The 17660-nt window shown below is 43.6% G+C and overlaps 1 protein-coding gene across 3 annotated transcripts in view; it reads right to left on the reverse strand.

Annotated features, from left to right (window-relative positions):
* ZBTB46 (zinc finger and BTB domain containing 46) overlaps positions 1 to 16873 on the reverse strand; it is a 48364-nt gene extending 31491 nt beyond the window's left edge. For 2 of the 3 annotated variants that reach the window (XM_066561582.1, XM_066561580.1), the window contains exons 1-5: positions 16479 to 16719; positions 16167 to 16376; positions 9724 to 9851; positions 7863 to 8001; positions 326 to 1295 (exon numbers count right to left, since the gene is read on the reverse strand). In XM_066561582.1, coding sequence (XP_066417679.1) covers positions 326 to 1295; positions 7863 to 7916 — 1024 coding nt within the window. In that variant the 5' untranslated portion in view covers positions 7917 to 8001; positions 9724 to 9851; positions 16167 to 16376; positions 16479 to 16719. Of the gene's footprint in view, positions 1 to 325; positions 1296 to 7862; positions 8002 to 9723; positions 9852 to 16166; positions 16377 to 16478; positions 16720 to 16794 lie in introns of those variants that run through there. The other variant, XM_066561581.1, reaches the window with a different exon arrangement.
* Positions 16874 to 17660: the final 787 nt, after the last annotated feature.

Here is a 17660-nt window from a genome sequence, read left to right on the forward strand (position 1 = left end):
TTCAACCTTGACATCAATGTCCACACCTGCTAAAATAAATTCTTTTAACCTTTTCTCTCATTAATTCCAACACTTAGTGGTGGTTTTGGGGTGATTCATGTCGTTCAAAGCCAAAACATAACCACCATTTTTACAGGAGAACCAACCTCCATTGAGGCTTCTGACTGAACCACACAGTGCTTGGTGCTTCTAAATTGCTGGCAACACAAGTTTCTACATTTTGTATTTCTGGCAAGCTCCTATTTCAGAGGCTGATAAGATAATCCCATAAACAGATCTAATTAACTCAACGTTTTCATCCCCAAAAACTGGAAGAATTACTTACTTGGGTCTCGACTGCTGTACGGCCATCCTGAGGCAGGTAAAAGGGGCAGCACAGGAGAATTTGCCCTGCTGTCATCCTCCACTTGCTGTGTTATATGTCTGACAGTTTCTTTGTTTTTCCTGTTCTTCCTGCGGCCCGTGGGCTGCCAGCCATCCCCCCCTCCTTGCTCTGAGAACCCACTCTGTATTGCACTATCCTTGGCAGAGTGCAGCTCACCCCCTCCGTAGTGGGACGGGGACACCTGCTCCTCTTTGATACGCAAAGACCCATAGCCCATGTCACTAGCCCAGAGAGACTGGGATGAAATGTCTTCGTGGCTGTCTGGTTTTGGTTCTTGATCCTCTTTCCCATAACTGCTCCCTCCCTCGTGGCAGCTGGCAATGGCTGAGTCCCCAGAGGAGTTTGCTGGGCTGGTTCTCCGAGCCAGCCAGGGGGATATACTCCTGCCAGCCACCACCGCTGAGATCAGAGCGTCCGTGCTGCTGCTGGAAGGGGCTCCCAGCTCATAATCAACGAGGTCCTCCGAGGCATCAGACTTGATGCTTATGTCCAGAGCTGCTTTGATGAAGTTGTGACAGGCCTGCACGATGTCTGTCATCTGCAGGTAGCTGGCGGCCGACATCACCTCGATGACGTTCCTGCTGGTCAGCGCCAGGTGCGCCGAGTACATGAAGTCAATGATTGCCTTAAAGCCCTGGGCGGTGACAATGTCCAGGTGGGTGACTGTGGCTTGATCTGAGGTTTTCTGGACCTGGCAGTAGAGGGTTTTGAAGTAGCGGCTGCTGCCCAGGAGGACGTTTTTGTGAGCCTTGAAGATCTTGCCCTCCACGATGATGCAGACGTCGCAGAGGATCCCATGCTGCCTCTGCTCGTTCAGCTCCCGCAGCAGGTGACGGTAGTGGGAAGCAATTTCCATATCTTCCTTTCGGTTATTCATTTGGAGATCTTTATGTTTCCTCTTCCACAAGTCCTGCAGAGGGAAGGAAATGATAGGATTACAAAATCCAAGACAAGGCTGAGACAAACCCCGGGTTGTACCAAAAGAAGCAACGGGTTCATCTGGGAAGAGTGCCACAAATACAGCTACTGCCTGCAATGCCTCCACATTCATTACAAAATGCACCTTACTTTGGCCAGACTTCAAATAATTTACATTAAAAAGGACTAGATTTGAAGCCAATCCTCCAGTGGCTCGTAATATCCCAGAGCAAATGTTTCTTTAAATTACTACAAACTTGTAAAAAAAACCATCTGAAGTAAGCAGAGAAGAACAGCTGTCAGTTTTTACTGTGAATTTGTGGAAATCTGGTTTTGAAAGAGATATTGCACTTGAAACCATGCTCAGATGCCCATAGCCTACTGAGGGGCACACTGTAACACATTTTCCTCGAGGGAACAAGCATTGTGTGCAGCACACAGAGGAGCTGAAATCCTCAAACAGCAAGAGCCAATTGAACCCAGCATTTCCCTTGTTATACTCCCGTGGAGGGGCTATAAAAATAGTTTAAAAGTCACAAGAGCAACAAGCAAATCCAAGAAAAGTTTTAAGTCCCCACCCAAACTAAACTGGCAATAGATCACAACTATGAAATTAATGTTATTTGAAGCTGAACTACTTACAAGCAATACTTTGCAATAAATCTGTTATTTCCTTGCTTTACATCTCCAAGTTTACCCTGCAGCCACCCCCAGATGCTGAGTAGAGAACTTCTCATGATCACCTAAAGAAAGGATCCTTATGACCAACATGAAGCTGAGAAAAATTCACAGCGCATTTGATCACCTTTCATAAAATTTGGCAGTATTATCCAAAATAACAGACTAGCTGGTGCCAGCAGCAAGGTATCTTCTAAGTTATGCTCCAGATTATCCTCCTGTTACACCCCTAAACAGAAAAAAGGTCCTAAATGTTGACAGCAGTCAGCAGTGTGAGGATTTTCAGATTGAATTTTTTCCAGTTACAATCTTTGCAACTCCATACTTGCCTTTAATTCCACAGCTTTACAAATCCTTTGACATTCAATTCTGCCATTTTCTCTAACTTATACCACTTTTTTTGGAACTTACTATCCAGATTTATCTACCACGGAACAGTGGTTTAGTAGTCCAACTATTTAAGAGAAACAAGGTGAAGCTTCTTTCTCTCAGAAGCTTAAAATTTGTTCCAACATAAAAAGTCCCAACTGTAGAACTGATATGAGTGTCCACATGTCCACACACAACTGTAAAACTGGACCCAGTTCCAAATGTTGTTATGCGCAGGCACGCTCATCAGAAGCCTGGGTTTAGGCTGCTGGTTGTTACTTATAAAAACAAAACCTCTGAGGTTGTACAGCCTTAAAGCACACATGCTTCAGGGTTAGCATTGACTTTAAGGAGGATGTTTCCAGCCTGGAGCCCCTTTCCAACATGCACAGAGCTCACACACAAACTCAGCACCATCTGCTCCCACTGGCTCGCAGCAGTGGGCAGCGCAGCCGTGATTCAGGAAGTTTCCTTGGCACATTCAAGTGTGTTTCCTGGGCTGTGGAACACAGATCCACAAGTACCCTGCCCCCTTCCCCTACCCTGTGCTATTATTATCATTGGCAGGAGCAAAATAGCTGCAGTTTAGTCACTGTGGGCTGGAAAAGAACCTCCCAGCCCACAGAACATCCGTGAGGTGGGACCTTCTCCTAGAGAGACACCTGATGATTCAAAAGTTCAAGTTATGCAAGACTGCTCCAAGCTCCTCCAGTTCTGCAAGGATGGAGCTGCCTCTCTGCAGCCCCAAAGATCCTAATTTGCAAGGCCAGCTGGTCCTTGATCATTGAGAAATGTTTGCTTCCCTCTAGAGAGGAAGGACCTTCTTCCTGCAACACAGGCAGGCTGAACTGTGTTCATCCACTTCAAACCATGCAGCTTTTCTGCAGAATTAAGCACAGAATGCACAGAGAAGCCAATATTTTCTTTTTTTTTTTTTTATTGAATTGAAAGAGGTCAATACCAGTGCAGCTGCACACACCTATTTACCACAGAAATCTGCCCAGAGACCTCAAACCAAATCCTCACCCAGACACCATCTCTGTCTCAAATAAACAAAATAAATCGGTAAGAATCAAACCAAGAATCAAGGTTGGGGAGTATGGAAAGAAAAATAAATTAATTTTCAGGTGTTTGGCCTCAAAAGGTTGTGCTGGCACCAGCCAGGACAGCATCTCTCTAAGCCAGGCTCTGGAGGTGGCTGCCAGCACTTCCCAACATCTCCACGTTGGAAAGAACCACCTCTTAAGGCAGAGTGACAGCTCAGTTTTGTCTTTATTCCAGAAACCACTACTGCATCTACTTTTAGGAGCTGAAGAGTCAGCTTAGTCCCCTCAGGAAATAAGAATTGCCACATAGGATAAAGTGAGCTGTCCATCACCAGTCGTGTCTCCAACAGCTGCCATATCCACACAATTCAGGGGAAGATGGAAGAAAACCTCAGAGCCCACAGTGAGGAAAGGGTCAGAATGTTCTGGATATGGCATTTCCTTTCACTGTTCCTTCATGGATATTAAAATCCATATTCCAAAACACAAACTCCCTGGAACTATGAGGAGGAGGGGCAGGAAATCTCCTGCAAGGATAATTTTCTCTTCCTCAATTTCATACAGATTAGCATCACAGTATTTGTCAATGTGTCCACTTGCTCTTGTGAATTTATTGCACATTTTTCCTTCTTCAACTGGAAATAGTCTTCAACTGGAAATTGTATCAATTCCTTGAGATTTTATTTCTTTGCTATCTCATACATTTATTCAGTTTAGTTCATTGGGTCAGGTCTCCCCCCCACTGATAACAATCCACTTCAGATACATCTTGTCCTTTTTTAAGCTGCCTGTGGCAGAAATACAGAATTTCAAATATGTCTCTTGCTACTTTTGGTTTAGACTGGAGCAGTTTGAGGTTCAGGCATTGACATGGATGGATGGATGGATGGATGGATGGATGGATGGATGGATGGATGGATGGATGGATGGATGGATGGATGGATGGATGTCTTGCTCATCTCTTTAGGAAATAGAAGATAAGGTCAGAGAAAAGATACCAGGGAATTTTTACTAAACATAAGGACACAAAAATCTCTGCAAGACTCCTTTCTGACCACTGAGGTGGGCACATTACAACTCCTCCAAGCAAGCAGTGAGGTGGACACTCCCATGTTCAGTGTAATCAATAAAATGTAACAGTTTCCAAATCAGGAATTATTACTGTAGATGTCTTGATCTTCCTCTGTCACAAGGTCTGCTCCCTCACACCCAACATCTGTCACAGCATTGTACCTTTTAAACAAGAGGTCTTTAGGGAAGAAAATTAAATATGCCTCAAATTCAGAGGAATTAATTAGTTTTCTGTCTACCCATGTCAAACCAGAACATCCGTTTAATGTCAAGGATCACCAGGGAATTAATCCAAGTTAAATTTAAGGCAATTTGCTAGTAGTTAAAAATTCAGGAAGCTTTAAAACCCTGTTCTTGTGTTCCAATTTCACATGCTGTTTTGTGGCTTGTTGATGGTTTGTTTTTCTTTTTTTTTTTCCCTTTCCCTGGTAAGGATATTTATTTCCACTTAAAAATGTTGTGGAAAGATTTCTTCAGAAAAGCTGTACCCTTCAAACTTCTGTAGAAGCACAGTGAAGATGGAATAAATTGGAGATTTCTTAGAAACAGACCTCAAAGATTAATGATGTATTTTTTTGTTTATCTCAGGTCTTTTTAGTACATGAAGGCTTTAAAATTTGAGCATCCACCAGAATTCTTTAGGCCACATGGCCACAAGAAAACTTTCCAGGAAGCCAATGAACTAGAAAAGCTCAGTTGAAGATTTTCCACAAAATAAAACTGTAGCAGATCAGGCTTTCTTCATAAGCCAGTTCACAGGCAGTAATTCAAGTCTATTACTCCTCCAAAAAGAACTAAAAAAAATGTCCCAAACTAAACCATGGCACTTAACAGCAAGAACACAAAGTGAGCAGATTTAAGAGTCACTTTCATGCAAACTTCTGTAAAGATACAGGATTGCTTTTATTTCTCGTATCAGAAAACCCCGGTCTTGAAGTAAGCATAAATAATTTATACAATCTTTAACCCTAGCTAGAGTGAACCTATGAAAGTGGTTTATTTTGCACTGCCAGTACAGTTATTTAAACATGAAAATAGCACCTGATGGCACAGTAGGATTCTAAATCACACTTCACTTCCCATTGGAAAGGTTTTAAGAAGAGTAAATATTTATTTATCGGCAAATTTCTCAGCCCACGAATGAGTCTCCTAACTTAACATCACTAAAATTAGGGAGCACAAATTTGTTGCAGCTAAATCTCAGTACATTACTTACATTTTGACAAAAAGTCACAGATGACAAATGAATTGCACACAAAATCCTCTACAGAGCAGTCCCCTGGGAAATAGTGGGGACAAAAATAAACTTCCTTCCCTCAGAAAGAAAACAGGGGAAAAAAAGGCCTGGAGGTTTGTTTTTTTGGTTGTTTTTTTTTTTTGGGGGGGGGATTGCTGTTAGGATTTGTTTGGTTAGTTACTTTTTCTTTTCTGAGACTGTAAGTGAACTGTAGATTTAAATTGCATGGCATTTCATCTACATCAACTTTCTCAGCAGGTTTCTACACTTAAAACCAAGGACCAAAGGTAAAGAGCACCAAAATGCTCACTAGTGCACTCCTCCACCACTCTGCTCCCTAGAGAAAACATGCCAACTGGAATTTAACCAAAAATGTGTTGTTTCCTCCCCCCTCTCCCTTCAGAGAAAAGTAAAAACAGATTAAGGAAGAACTCCAATTCACTCCAATGCTTTATTACACAAAAATCCAACAAACACACCCCACTTCTCTGCTTCCCCTGTGTCCTGTCCATGTTTCCACTCCCAAGACATTCCAACATTTTTAAAATTCCTCTGCAAAGGAGCTCTGTAAGGTGAGATTGGGTTTGAAATGCTTCCTTGCACAACAAGACACTGTGTGCATGCAAGTTTCACTCTTATCCAGTTAAAGACAACAGAAATGCACAGGATTCCTACTCCCCATCTGCCCTGTGCTGAAAAGAATGGAGAACAAAACCCCTTCGGAACTGAAAAGAACAGAAAAGGAGAGAAAAAGAAGACTCAGAATCTTCATGGATGGTAACTCTCTGCAAAGGCACTGCTCAGGAGCTTCACAAGCACAAATTTCCACAACAGCAGTGTTGTCTCACACCTGTGTTTGAGGAACAGCAGCACACAATTCTGAAAGAGTTTCAATTTCTTGATACTATATAACACCAAATTATATTCATATGATCATCTTTGTCCAAAATAAATATAAGTAACAGCTTACAAAAATGAACAGCTGCCAAAAAAGAAACTCCTTTACCCCATTCTGATTCCTGAAACCAATCATCCCTTGCTTTAAGCTGGTCATCCCAACCACAACTCTGAACTGGAGGAGAAAGAGGCAGATGTTTGTAAATAGCTCAAACCAGACCCTTGGGCCAGAGGGGTCACTCAGGGCTCAGGGTTTCATGCAAACAAGGAGCAGCACCTCTCCCTGATGAGCAGGGATGGGAACATTTAACTGCAGCCCAGCAGTGCAGGGGCTCATGGGCTGGGACTCACAGGAAGAAAATAAAAGTTTCACCATTCACCTTGGGAAAAACTATAGAACTACAGAAAGGGCGGGGATTTGGGAGGCACATGATTTTTAGTAAACTTAAAGAGAAATACTAATTCCATTTTCATGACCAAATTTGATAGCCCCACTGAATTGTCTGTGATTGCAGGGCAAAAAGAGCCCCAAGTCCCTACAAAAATTTATTAACATTGGTCTGATTCTCCAAAATTTCTCCAACTTCAAGCCAACATTGCCCCATCATAGAGAACATTAAAACAACATCTGTTTAGAATCTGTAGCAGACACAATCCAGAAAAGTCCATGAGTAAAGTTCAAACAGCAGAGTAGAACACTGCACACTTCCAGCATTTCACCATCCATTAAAGCTTTGTTTCCAAAGTCCAGACAAGAACAAGGAAAATCTAACTCCAGCAGCACAACTTAAAATAGCAGGGAGTCATTATTAAGCATTTCACTCTACTCCAAAACTTTAAACCAGAGACTTGGCTGTGGCCTTTCACTTGTCAAACTATCCACCTGAAATTATGGGTCAGCCAATGTGCAGGAGCTGGACAGCAAAAAAGGGCAATCAAAACACAGGATTTCATAGAAAAATCCATTTATTAACCTTCATTAGCTCTGACAGCACATGAAGAATTTCAAGAGAAAACCAGGACTGAAAATGATAGGTAAGTGAAAACTGCTGTGCTCCACATTTCAGGAAGGGGGTAATTAGAATTCAAAATTTAGAAACTAAATTTAAAAATTTTAGGGGGAAAAAAAAGAAAATACCAGATATGCATATTTTGCTATATTGTAAGTAACAAGCAATTTTTGCAGATTTAGTTAATAAACACATGTAAACTGCAATATTGAATAAATAAACAAATGAAATCCAAGACAATTACTTCTTACCAGTAACAAACTGGGTTCCAGGTCTAGTGTTTCTCCTACAACAGCTGAGGACATCAACAGCCCCAGGGCAGCACAGGTAGTGCCCTGTTTGTGACCTTCTGACAGCGCTGGTGTGAACTCTTGTAGGAGAAAGACAGAACTATGACAAAAAACAAAACCAGAACAAATTATTAGCAATAAACTAACAGTGAAATGTTTTAAAGTCCTTTCCCTCCAAACTCACATTTACGACATCTTTACTTGTGACTTACTGAATTCCAAAAAAGTCAACTCCAAGCATATCGATACATTGAAATTAATAAAAGCCTGGCTACCACTTTGTAATAATGTAAACAAGACTTACTTCTTAAAGGTATGGGAACAAAAAGGTCTAATTTTAGCTACTAAAACTTCAATCAGACCCTTGAACAACAGGGTTTCCTGTTTGGGAGCTTTTCAAAACATTCTCACTTTAATGACTCTTTGAAGAGACTCACCTTATCTGACCTATAAAATACTGAGTTTTAAAAGCTACCAGTACAGCTCCTGAAAGAAATTTGCAGTGGAACACTCAGGAGAATTTGCTCTCAAAATGTTTAGCTGCCAATTTCTAGTGGCTGATATCATTCTGGGTTAAGAGACCAAACAATCTCAAGATTTGTAAAGTTTTGTGTAAAATACAGATATTTAGGTATAGTAAGACACATTTACAGACAGGCTTCTCAGAGAAAACCTGAGTATTTATGGTTACAAGGCACAAGGAGTAAGAATAGTTCAACTACACCAAGGCTTTTGTCTGTGAGGATACATTCACTACAACTATCATCTTAGACACCTACTTTTCTTATATAAAACAGACTTTATTTTTTTTTTAAGAATAGCATATACATCACACTGGCAACATTTAACTTAAAATCTAACACTTCTGAGTCTACTTTATTCAAAACTTCATATTGTTAGCCATAATAAAGTCCTTTTTAGTCTCTGCATTTCAAACCCTTTCAATATACAGATTAGCTCTCTTAATGAAAATAAGCTATAAATCAATACTGGTGACTTCAAGACTGACCTTTTGTAGTAACAGATTGTGAAAGAAAACATCAGAAGATAAAAGTTAAGAAAGCTTTTCCAACACAAATTAATGCCATTATAGAAGGTGAAATAAAATATCTAATAAACAAACAAGGTAATTAGGAAAATCCAAGCAGTCTTATGGCAAACAGCAGAACTGAAAATCTTGAAAACAAATATGACCCAATTGAAGCGAACACCAGTGACTTTGTTCTCTGTTTCTATTCTGGACTGCCAAGTCTTGCCTTTCTCTATTTCTGATTGCTTCTCCACAGCAATTGTTTTGGCCAGCTCCTTTTAGTGCTGTTATTTGGACAGTTAAGAAAAAATAAAGTGGTGAAGTGAGGGAGCCAGACCAAGCCAGACAAAAGGGAAACTACTTTCTTAGCAAAGTTAACAAGGTGTATGTATTTCTACTTAGACATGGGGCCATTACTGTTAAAACTCTCATTTACACCGGTCCCAGAGCACAAAAAGAGCCAGAACCGATTGGTAAAAACGGCAAAGCTGAGCCCTGCACTTTTTCTTCTTTGCTTGGAGCTCTGCACCTGTTTCCCTCTTGTGATCAAAGAGATGAGAACTGAGGGACCGTGATGGATGGAGGCACCTCTGCCACAAGGAGGGAGCAGAACAGCCACAGGTATTTCTCCAACTTTTGCAGATAACCAAGATTTCTAAGTGAGCCTTTGTTATAATTGTTAAGTCAGGTTTTATGAGGAAGTTTCAGCTCTCATAACCATGTTCTCTCCAGGTCCCCTTTCTCTTTCCTATACCACATGACAAAAATATCTTTGAAATGCTGAGAGCTTACCGATACTTGAAAGTGTTTCCTGTCAGCAAAAATAAACCTTGCAATGTTTCACAGCTGGACAGTGCATGTTTCAATGAAGAGAGGAGAATGGTCTCTGCTGAGAAGCTCCAGAAGGTTCATAAGATGTCCTGTGTTTGGGAATGGAAAGAATAGGAAGCAAAAATTAAAATCCAAATTTTAACTCACTACAAAGCCCTTCAGTGCCACAGAATTACAAGCAATGTTTAAAATAACTGCACGTTTACAACACTGTTTGCCATTTTAACAAGAAACATTCTGATATATTCCTATAATTAATCACGCAGGAAAAATGATTTAGCCCTTGTGTTAATGTAAAGGAGTTTTACATACTGGTATTAAGACTGTTAACAACTCCTGACTATGCTTCCAGAAGTGCTTTGAAAATGTCACTCTAAAAAACCAGCAGTTTATAAAAGGATTTTAAGAAAAAATTAACAACATTGTTTCAGTTGACATGTAAGTTTCAGTTAATGTTTCTGTGACCTCTGCCAGCCACACGCTTTAAATGGGGCTGGAATTAATCTCACCTCACGGTTATAGTGATTCCCCTCCAAACCAAAATATTTGCCTAAGGTTACAGAAAAATCATGTGTCCATGTTGTGTGAAAGGAACAGATTTGAATTTTATTCCCATCCACCTCAAGTGCATCACAGCCTTCAAAAGCCAGCATGATCCCCAGATTTTAACCACCAAGCAGCACCCACAAAGGTACTGAGGAAAGCACTTTGCTTCTCTTGCAAACATTATAAAAACTTAAAAAATAAAACAAAAAACAAACAACCCAAACACAAAAACGAAGATGTAAATATGTAAATAACTAACAGAAGCTTTACTTTCCATTCTGTAAAAGCTATGCACCTGAAATACAATATTCCAGTGGGTAACAAGTTGCTAATCCCACAGGATGCACCTTTGCACCAGGGCACAGGTGTGTGCACCCAGTTCCAGCTGCTCGCCTGCAGAAATATTTCCACTGCACTTGGATTTCCTCTGCATTTCCATTATTCATTTCCCCAGAACTTCCAACTCTGTCCATCTGCCTGTCTCCCATCCTGGTACAGGAACAGTTGCTCAAATCATTCCCCTATTTTTGATCTCTGCTCCCTCTCTCATCTGGTTGCACCAGGAGAAGAACAGACCCAACCCTACTCATGTCATGGACCCTGTAGAACACAGCAAGAACTTGGCAGAACTGGCACAGGGTACCAGGCTTGAGAAGTCTGGTGACATCAAAAAAATATAAGAATTTAGCTACAGATATATCTGCTAATCTAGCAGCAAAGATTAAAAAACAACCTGAAAAATTCAAATGCCTGTGGCTCATATGACACTTACCTGTCCAAGTGCCATTAGATCTCCTTAAGATCTCCTACAAGATCTTAAGCTTTTACTTTAAAAAGTCACAACAGAAATCTAAGCAAAAAACCTCTGCCCCTGTGCATCTATTAGTCAAAAAAACAACATAAAAAGTACCTTAAAAAAAAAAAAGAGGATTAGAGAACTGTAAACTTATCACACTGGGAATTGCCCTGAAGAATGGTTTCCCCCAAAATTTCTCATTGGTTTTTGGCTTTTCAATTAGGGGATCTTTGCCGAAGTTCCCAAACTCAATACATAAAAAAGGAGGGAGCCAAAGGAGGAAGAATCATGAGGTGATTTTTAAAAAGAAGAAAATCAGGGGTAAAAACCAAGAGAAAGATCACCTAAAACACAGAAAAGAAACACAAGGAGTCATGAATAATCTAAGAGTAAAAGAATCAATCAATGCAAAACTAAAGATAACACATGAAGGGCTCTGAGAACAACCTAATTCTGTTTGTGTAATTCATGGGACAAGCCCTCTGTGCCTTGGGTAAGGATTCTGGTTCATTTTTTAGCACAAATCTCATAATCCAGATTTGATCAACTACTACTACTAAAAAAAAAAAAAAGGGGGGGGGGAGTGAAGCCAAGAAGGAGACATTGGTAACAAGAAGTAAGTCAAAAAGCTCATTTTATATTTAGCCACCACCTCATTCTCCAACCTTATAGTAGCAGGACTGTTAAGAGCAACTGGGCCCTGACTACTTCATTTATTGGCACTTAAATTAGCTGGGTTTGGATATTTTAAGCACCTAATGTCCTATACAGACCATTGATTCTTCTGTTTCATGGCATGATCTGAGCACCAGTCAGGAAGGCATTTCCTCTGATGCTGTATCAGTGCAAAAGGTGCAAATTTTGTTTAACCCTTTCCTCTAAGAGAGCGAGCCAAAGCCCTGAAATATCAGCTTTCTGCAGAGCCCTTCTCCATGAGGTGAGAAATACCAGGAAGCAAACTCACATGGATGGAATAAGCACTTTGTTCAATACATGGCAAGGAAATAATTTGGAAAGATAACTAGGTATTTCAATATACAGAGGTATAAATATATTCTTTAATATACAAAAACTTGCTCATTTCCTAAGTAGGGTTCTTGGGCAGGTAAGGTCCTGGTACACACTGACATTCTCCTTAACAAGTGTATTTTAGTCCACACACAAGCTCATAGATGTGTTTGTAGAATTTTTTTGACACCTTGGTGCCTCTTTCCAGTACAGGAGATGCCAACTCAGAGCTACTATAAAGCAAACACAGGACAACTTCCAACATTTGCAGGGTGTTTTTCTTCCCAAGGGCACACATGAGTCAAGTGAGCAACAGGACAAGATCATCACTGTCTGGGCTGGAATAAAAGCCAGCCACATTCCCAAAAATCAAGGCAAAAAGGTGAATTTCAGCTCTAATTCAGTATCTATCTGTCACATTTCAGCAAAGCCACCTCTCCCCTCCTGTGCCAGGGACATCCTTACCTATGCACAACTGAAGTCTGCCAAGTGGGAACAAATTTCCATCTCATTAGAATGGCTGTCAAGGATCTCACCCTGTGCTCAGAAACTATTCCAAACCAGCATCTCAGCAGCAGCCTGATGTTTCTTAAATACATGGGTATGAAAGAAAGTTAAAGCAACTGTTCAGAAAATAACTGCACCACAGCTGACTTGGTAAGGGACAGCAAACCCCACCCACAGCCTCTGGACTCCACCACATCCCAGAGGGAATTCACCCAGGACTTCACACTGGTTTGCCTTTATGAAGAATAAGCACTTTTAGTACAATTTTTCATCAGTATAAATGAAAATGTTTGGGAGAGCTGAGTAAACCCCTGTTTCACAGAAGGGGAGATGGGTAACAAGAAGTTACACAGCAGCACATTCAATCAACAGCTGGAGGATGGGAAGTGAGTCCCAAAGAGCAGCTTTCCCTCTAAAAGGGATGGACACCCTTGTGCATCCAAACACACCAAGGCAGCACAAACCAGAAAACTGTTGATCTGTTTAGGGAAGTTGAGATTCTTCCCTCTTGCATCTCAAGGAAAGAAGCCCCACATGAAGTGATACAGGCTTTTTTCTCATCCTGCCTAAAGGAGTGCAGATCCAGAGGGAACTGAGAAACCCAACTGAAGGATGTGTTTAAGGGGGCTGCAAACACAAATATACAAAAAGTCCTCGGGAAGAGAATAAAGTGAAGTTTTGAAGCAACAAATTTTAACACTGGAGCCCTGACTATTATTGTGCTTGCCCAAATATCATCAAAACTCCCACGGAGATGCTTTGGGGATGCAGTAGGATGGCAGGATTTCCTACAGACCAAATTCCTGCCTCTGCCTCACAGCCAGGTCCTAACATGACCCCTGCTCTGTGCACACAGCCTGCTTGCTTTCACTATGAACACACTCCCAGTTTCAAATATCACACACAGAAAACACAGGTGAGCTCCACACTTCAAAATGTTCCAGCCTAGCACAAGCCAGGAGCGAAATAGAAAAATGGAATTAATCTCTCTGTGTAAAGTGTCTGAATTTTCCAGGGTAGTGCTCCCAGCAGGAATGGACACAGATTGCTGCCTCCTGGGAATTATAACAGACATGTGGGATAACCATTACAACTGCAGGTAGCTCTTCAAAGACTTCAACTAAACCCTCTCTCCCTGCCCTTCTGTTTGCCCATTAAACTAAGCACATAGGAGCATGGAAAACCCCTGTGAATGCTTTTTACCAATTCAGGGGGAGCCTGGAAAGCGTTACAGAGCGCTCTGGAGCAGCCAGTAAAACCAGCAACACGAAGGGAAAAATGTCCTGGGAAAGGTTGAGCTGTTTATGAAATAATTCTGCCCTGAAAGCAGGCAGTGGCAGTTTGGATTGGGTGTCAGCCTGCTCTGCGCTGCTGCTGCTGGGAGGAGAGGAAACTTTGCTTAGAAACTTCAAAAACACGGATCTAAAAAAAAAAAAAAAAAAAAAAAAAAAAAAAATCCACCCAAGTGGATAGCAAACACAAAAAGAATATGCTGAACCTCACAGAAACACAGCACATCACCACCAGAGGAAAAGCAGGCAATTAACAGATCTTCCAAACATGAGGCATTTTTCCTTTTGACAGAGGGGTGCTGGGGAGGGGGGAGCTGCTAAACTGGTTTTCCCCTAAGCACAACCAGATATTAAAAAATGAAAAAAATCCTCTCGCAAAGAACATATCCACTGTTGTACAACTGTCCCAGAAAACAAAGACCACGGGGAGAAAGTGGCCCATTTTCTCCAGCCTCCAAGAACCCCAAGTACAGGTCATGTTTTCAAAGGCTCAGTCCTACACACCCCAGATCAGAGCAGCATTTAAAACACAGAAATAAACACCTCAGGTGAGAGTTACTAGAATGCCCCGTTTTTTGTACCAGCCTGAAATTGACTCAATTGCACCCAGGCGAGCACACAGCCTATGAAAACAACCACGAGAGAAGTTTCACTGTGAGTGAGTTTCCCCCTCCTGGACACGCTGCATCAAAACCAAAAGATTCGTTTTCTATTTCAGTTATCCCATGAACGCACCAAACCACGGGATATTTTTCCAGCAATTTGGGAGCCCCCTGAATTCTGTCCTGTAGCTCATTCTCCTCTGCTTGCTCCCTGTCAGCTCCCAAAAAATACCTCAAAGCTGTAATTCCTCACCACATGTTGAAAATATTGTGACTAATAATACACTCCACCCATTTTTTTCCATCACTAAGGATTTCAAAATATAAAACTTGACAAACAGTGAGAGAGTTTAGAAGGGGAAAGTCAAATTTTATTTCCAATTAAAAGAGGCTATAAAAGCATAAAAGTGAGGTATTGATTAAAGTGAAAAGAGCTATCCAGTCACAGAAAGCTTCTTCTTCAAATATTATGTTTTTCTCACTATTCTTGGGTATCACTGTCTTTTCTTATAATCCCCACAGGGAAATAAAAAGAGAAAAAATACTCCCTGTCTTTTTTGAGAAAACACATTTAATGCATTAGTAGCAGGGCTGATCTGTGCATACAGGGAACCCACACTCAATAAATACTTGATTGAGTCCACAAACTGAGACCTACATCTCAATGACAGCAACTAAATGCTAAAAATGATACCAGTGATGCAATTAAAATGCATGCACGAACTTTGGTCCAGGTGTCTACAACGCCACTGTTTGCTAAACACATCTCCTAATTAGCATGGCTTTAAACAATGCTGATAATAATCCCGTTCTGTAAGGCTTGCCAAATGAATCATTGGGATTGCAAAATAAAAAGCATGAGGAATTCATTAAAGAGCTGTTAAACTCTCCTTTGTTTATCTTTCCCCGGTCAGGTGTAAAAATAAATAAATATGGGTTTATGTCTCCGGATTCCGTCCGAACGCTCCGCTCCACAATAACGTGCCGGGGAAGAACCTCCTCAGGAGGTACCAACATTTTTTTTTTCCTCTCCGTTTCAAAAGAGAAATCCTCCCACTATTACAGTCCTGAAAATCTGCTCCATTCTCTATTTGTCATCTGGGATTGAGTTATCAGACACTACTTGTATTACTTTGGGAACTGACATGTCTATTTACAGAGACACAAAGGCAATCCAGCAGCACAACCCCTGCTTCTCCCAGCACCTCTCCTTCTCCCCTCCGCCAAATTCTACCAGCACTTTTTTCTGGGGAGGGGGGAGGACACCTCACTAGTTTCCCAGCATGACAGAGAACATTTCCAGCCACTTTTGCACTTGTTACAGCCTTATGAAAAATCACCTATATCGCCCCCAAAGGAACAGCATTATTCTTTCAAGGCTTTTTTTGTTTGTTTGCTTGTTGGGGTTTTTTGTATTTCTTTTTTTAAAAGAGGGTCACTTCCCCCATTTCAGCCTGCAATTAAAATGGAGGCAAGGCCAGGCGATCTATGTCTGGCTTTAGGGGGAGACAATAACCCAAAACAGGCCTGGCTTTAAAAAAAAAAAAAAAAAAAAAAAAAAAAAAAAAAAAAAAAAGGAGAGAGGAGAGGGAGAAAGAGAAAGAGAGACACGCAGAAAGAGAGAAATACAACATGCTTCACCAGTATTATTACCTCATCCCTTTTTCCAAGCAGTTTTGAACCACACTCCTGACAAACTCTTGGTCCAACTTGCACGGATGCTGGTTTTTAGGGGGCGGAAAGGGCTTTAATGCTGGAGCCGGGATTGAGGCTGGCTATCCGCAAGTGGAGCTGCTGTTAAAATGCCCCCTTGTCTCTTCTCCTCTCCCTTGAGCTGGGTGTTGACGCAGCAGAAATTACCAGCTGGAAAATTCCCCTTTTGGAGGTTACGGGGAGGAGGGGGGGGCGGGCGGAGGAGCGAGGGGAGGGGAGGGCCGGGGGAGGGGGGTTAAACCCGGCACTTACCAAGTTAAGCCATCCACCCACACCAAATAGGACATCGCGTCCCAAAGAAGGCTCCGTGCCCCCCTCGGCGGGCAGGGCGCGACCGGCCGCGCTCCCCCCGCGGCGGGCGGCCAGTGGGGGGAATAACGGGGATAAAAACGGGGATAAAAGCGGGCATAGGGATCAAAACGGGCATAATAAGGGAGATAATAACGGGGATAACACCGGGGCGGCGGTGCGGGAGCGGCGGGGGGGGCTCCCCGCCGCCCCTCGAGGGGTGGGGGGGCGGCCATGGCGACCCCCGCTCGCCCCGGGGGGCGGGGGGCGGCGCGCTTACCTGTGCCCCATGGAGGAGAGCGGGGTGTCGGAGCGGCCGGAGCGGTGGCTCCGTCGGTCACTCCGTGCCTCTCCTCCCGGGTGGGGAGGGGAAGGGGAAGGGGGGGCGGAGGGCGGAGGAGGGGGGGGGGAGAACCCGGCGGAGGGGGGGGAAGGGGGGGCGCCCGGGCGCGCTCCCGACGCTCCCTCGGGCGCGCGGGGCGCGAGCCCGCGGCGGGTGGGGGGGCCGCGGGGGGGCGGGGCTGCGCGGCGCGTGCCGGCGCTATCCCCGCCCACTCTCCCCCAGCGGCGGGCGGTGATTGGGCGTCGGCCCCTCCGTCCGCCACGCCCCCTCGGCACGCCCCCCTCCCCTTGCGCCGGGGGAGCGGGGGCGCCGCCGGCGGCGCTGCCACTGCCGGACACCGGAAGTGAGGGAGGGCGGGGGCGCGCGGCGCGCGGGGCACGCCGGGACAGCGCGGGGGCTGCGCTGAGGCGGGGGCGGCGGAGGGAGCTGCGGATCGCTCCCGGTGCCGGTCCTGGTCCCGATCCTAACCCCGGTCCTGCTCTGGACCTCCCCGGGCGTCCCCGGCTGTCTCCTGCCCCCGGCAGGTGCGCCTGGCCCCGGGAGGGGCGGCTGTGCCGCGTCCCTTAAGCCCTGCCGCGGGATGGAGGGCGGCGGGTGCTGGAGCGGGGGGCAGCGCCGCAGCCTCGTCCGGACCTTTCAGAGAGAAACAAAAATCACTTTCCCCCTGTTGTACACACTGAGCTGTATTTCGCACAATGCCCTGAAACGAAATAATGTAAAATAAGCGCAGTTCGAGCCCCCTGACCCGTAATGGCCAGAGAGCGAGGCCGGTGGTCGGGGACGGATGGAGATCAGAGCGATGG

This window comes from Molothrus aeneus, chromosome 17, assembly GCF_037042795.1.
Source record: "Molothrus aeneus isolate 106 chromosome 17, BPBGC_Maene_1.0, whole genome shotgun sequence".
Lineage (NCBI taxonomy): Eukaryota > Metazoa > Chordata > Aves > Passeriformes > Icteridae > Molothrus > Molothrus aeneus.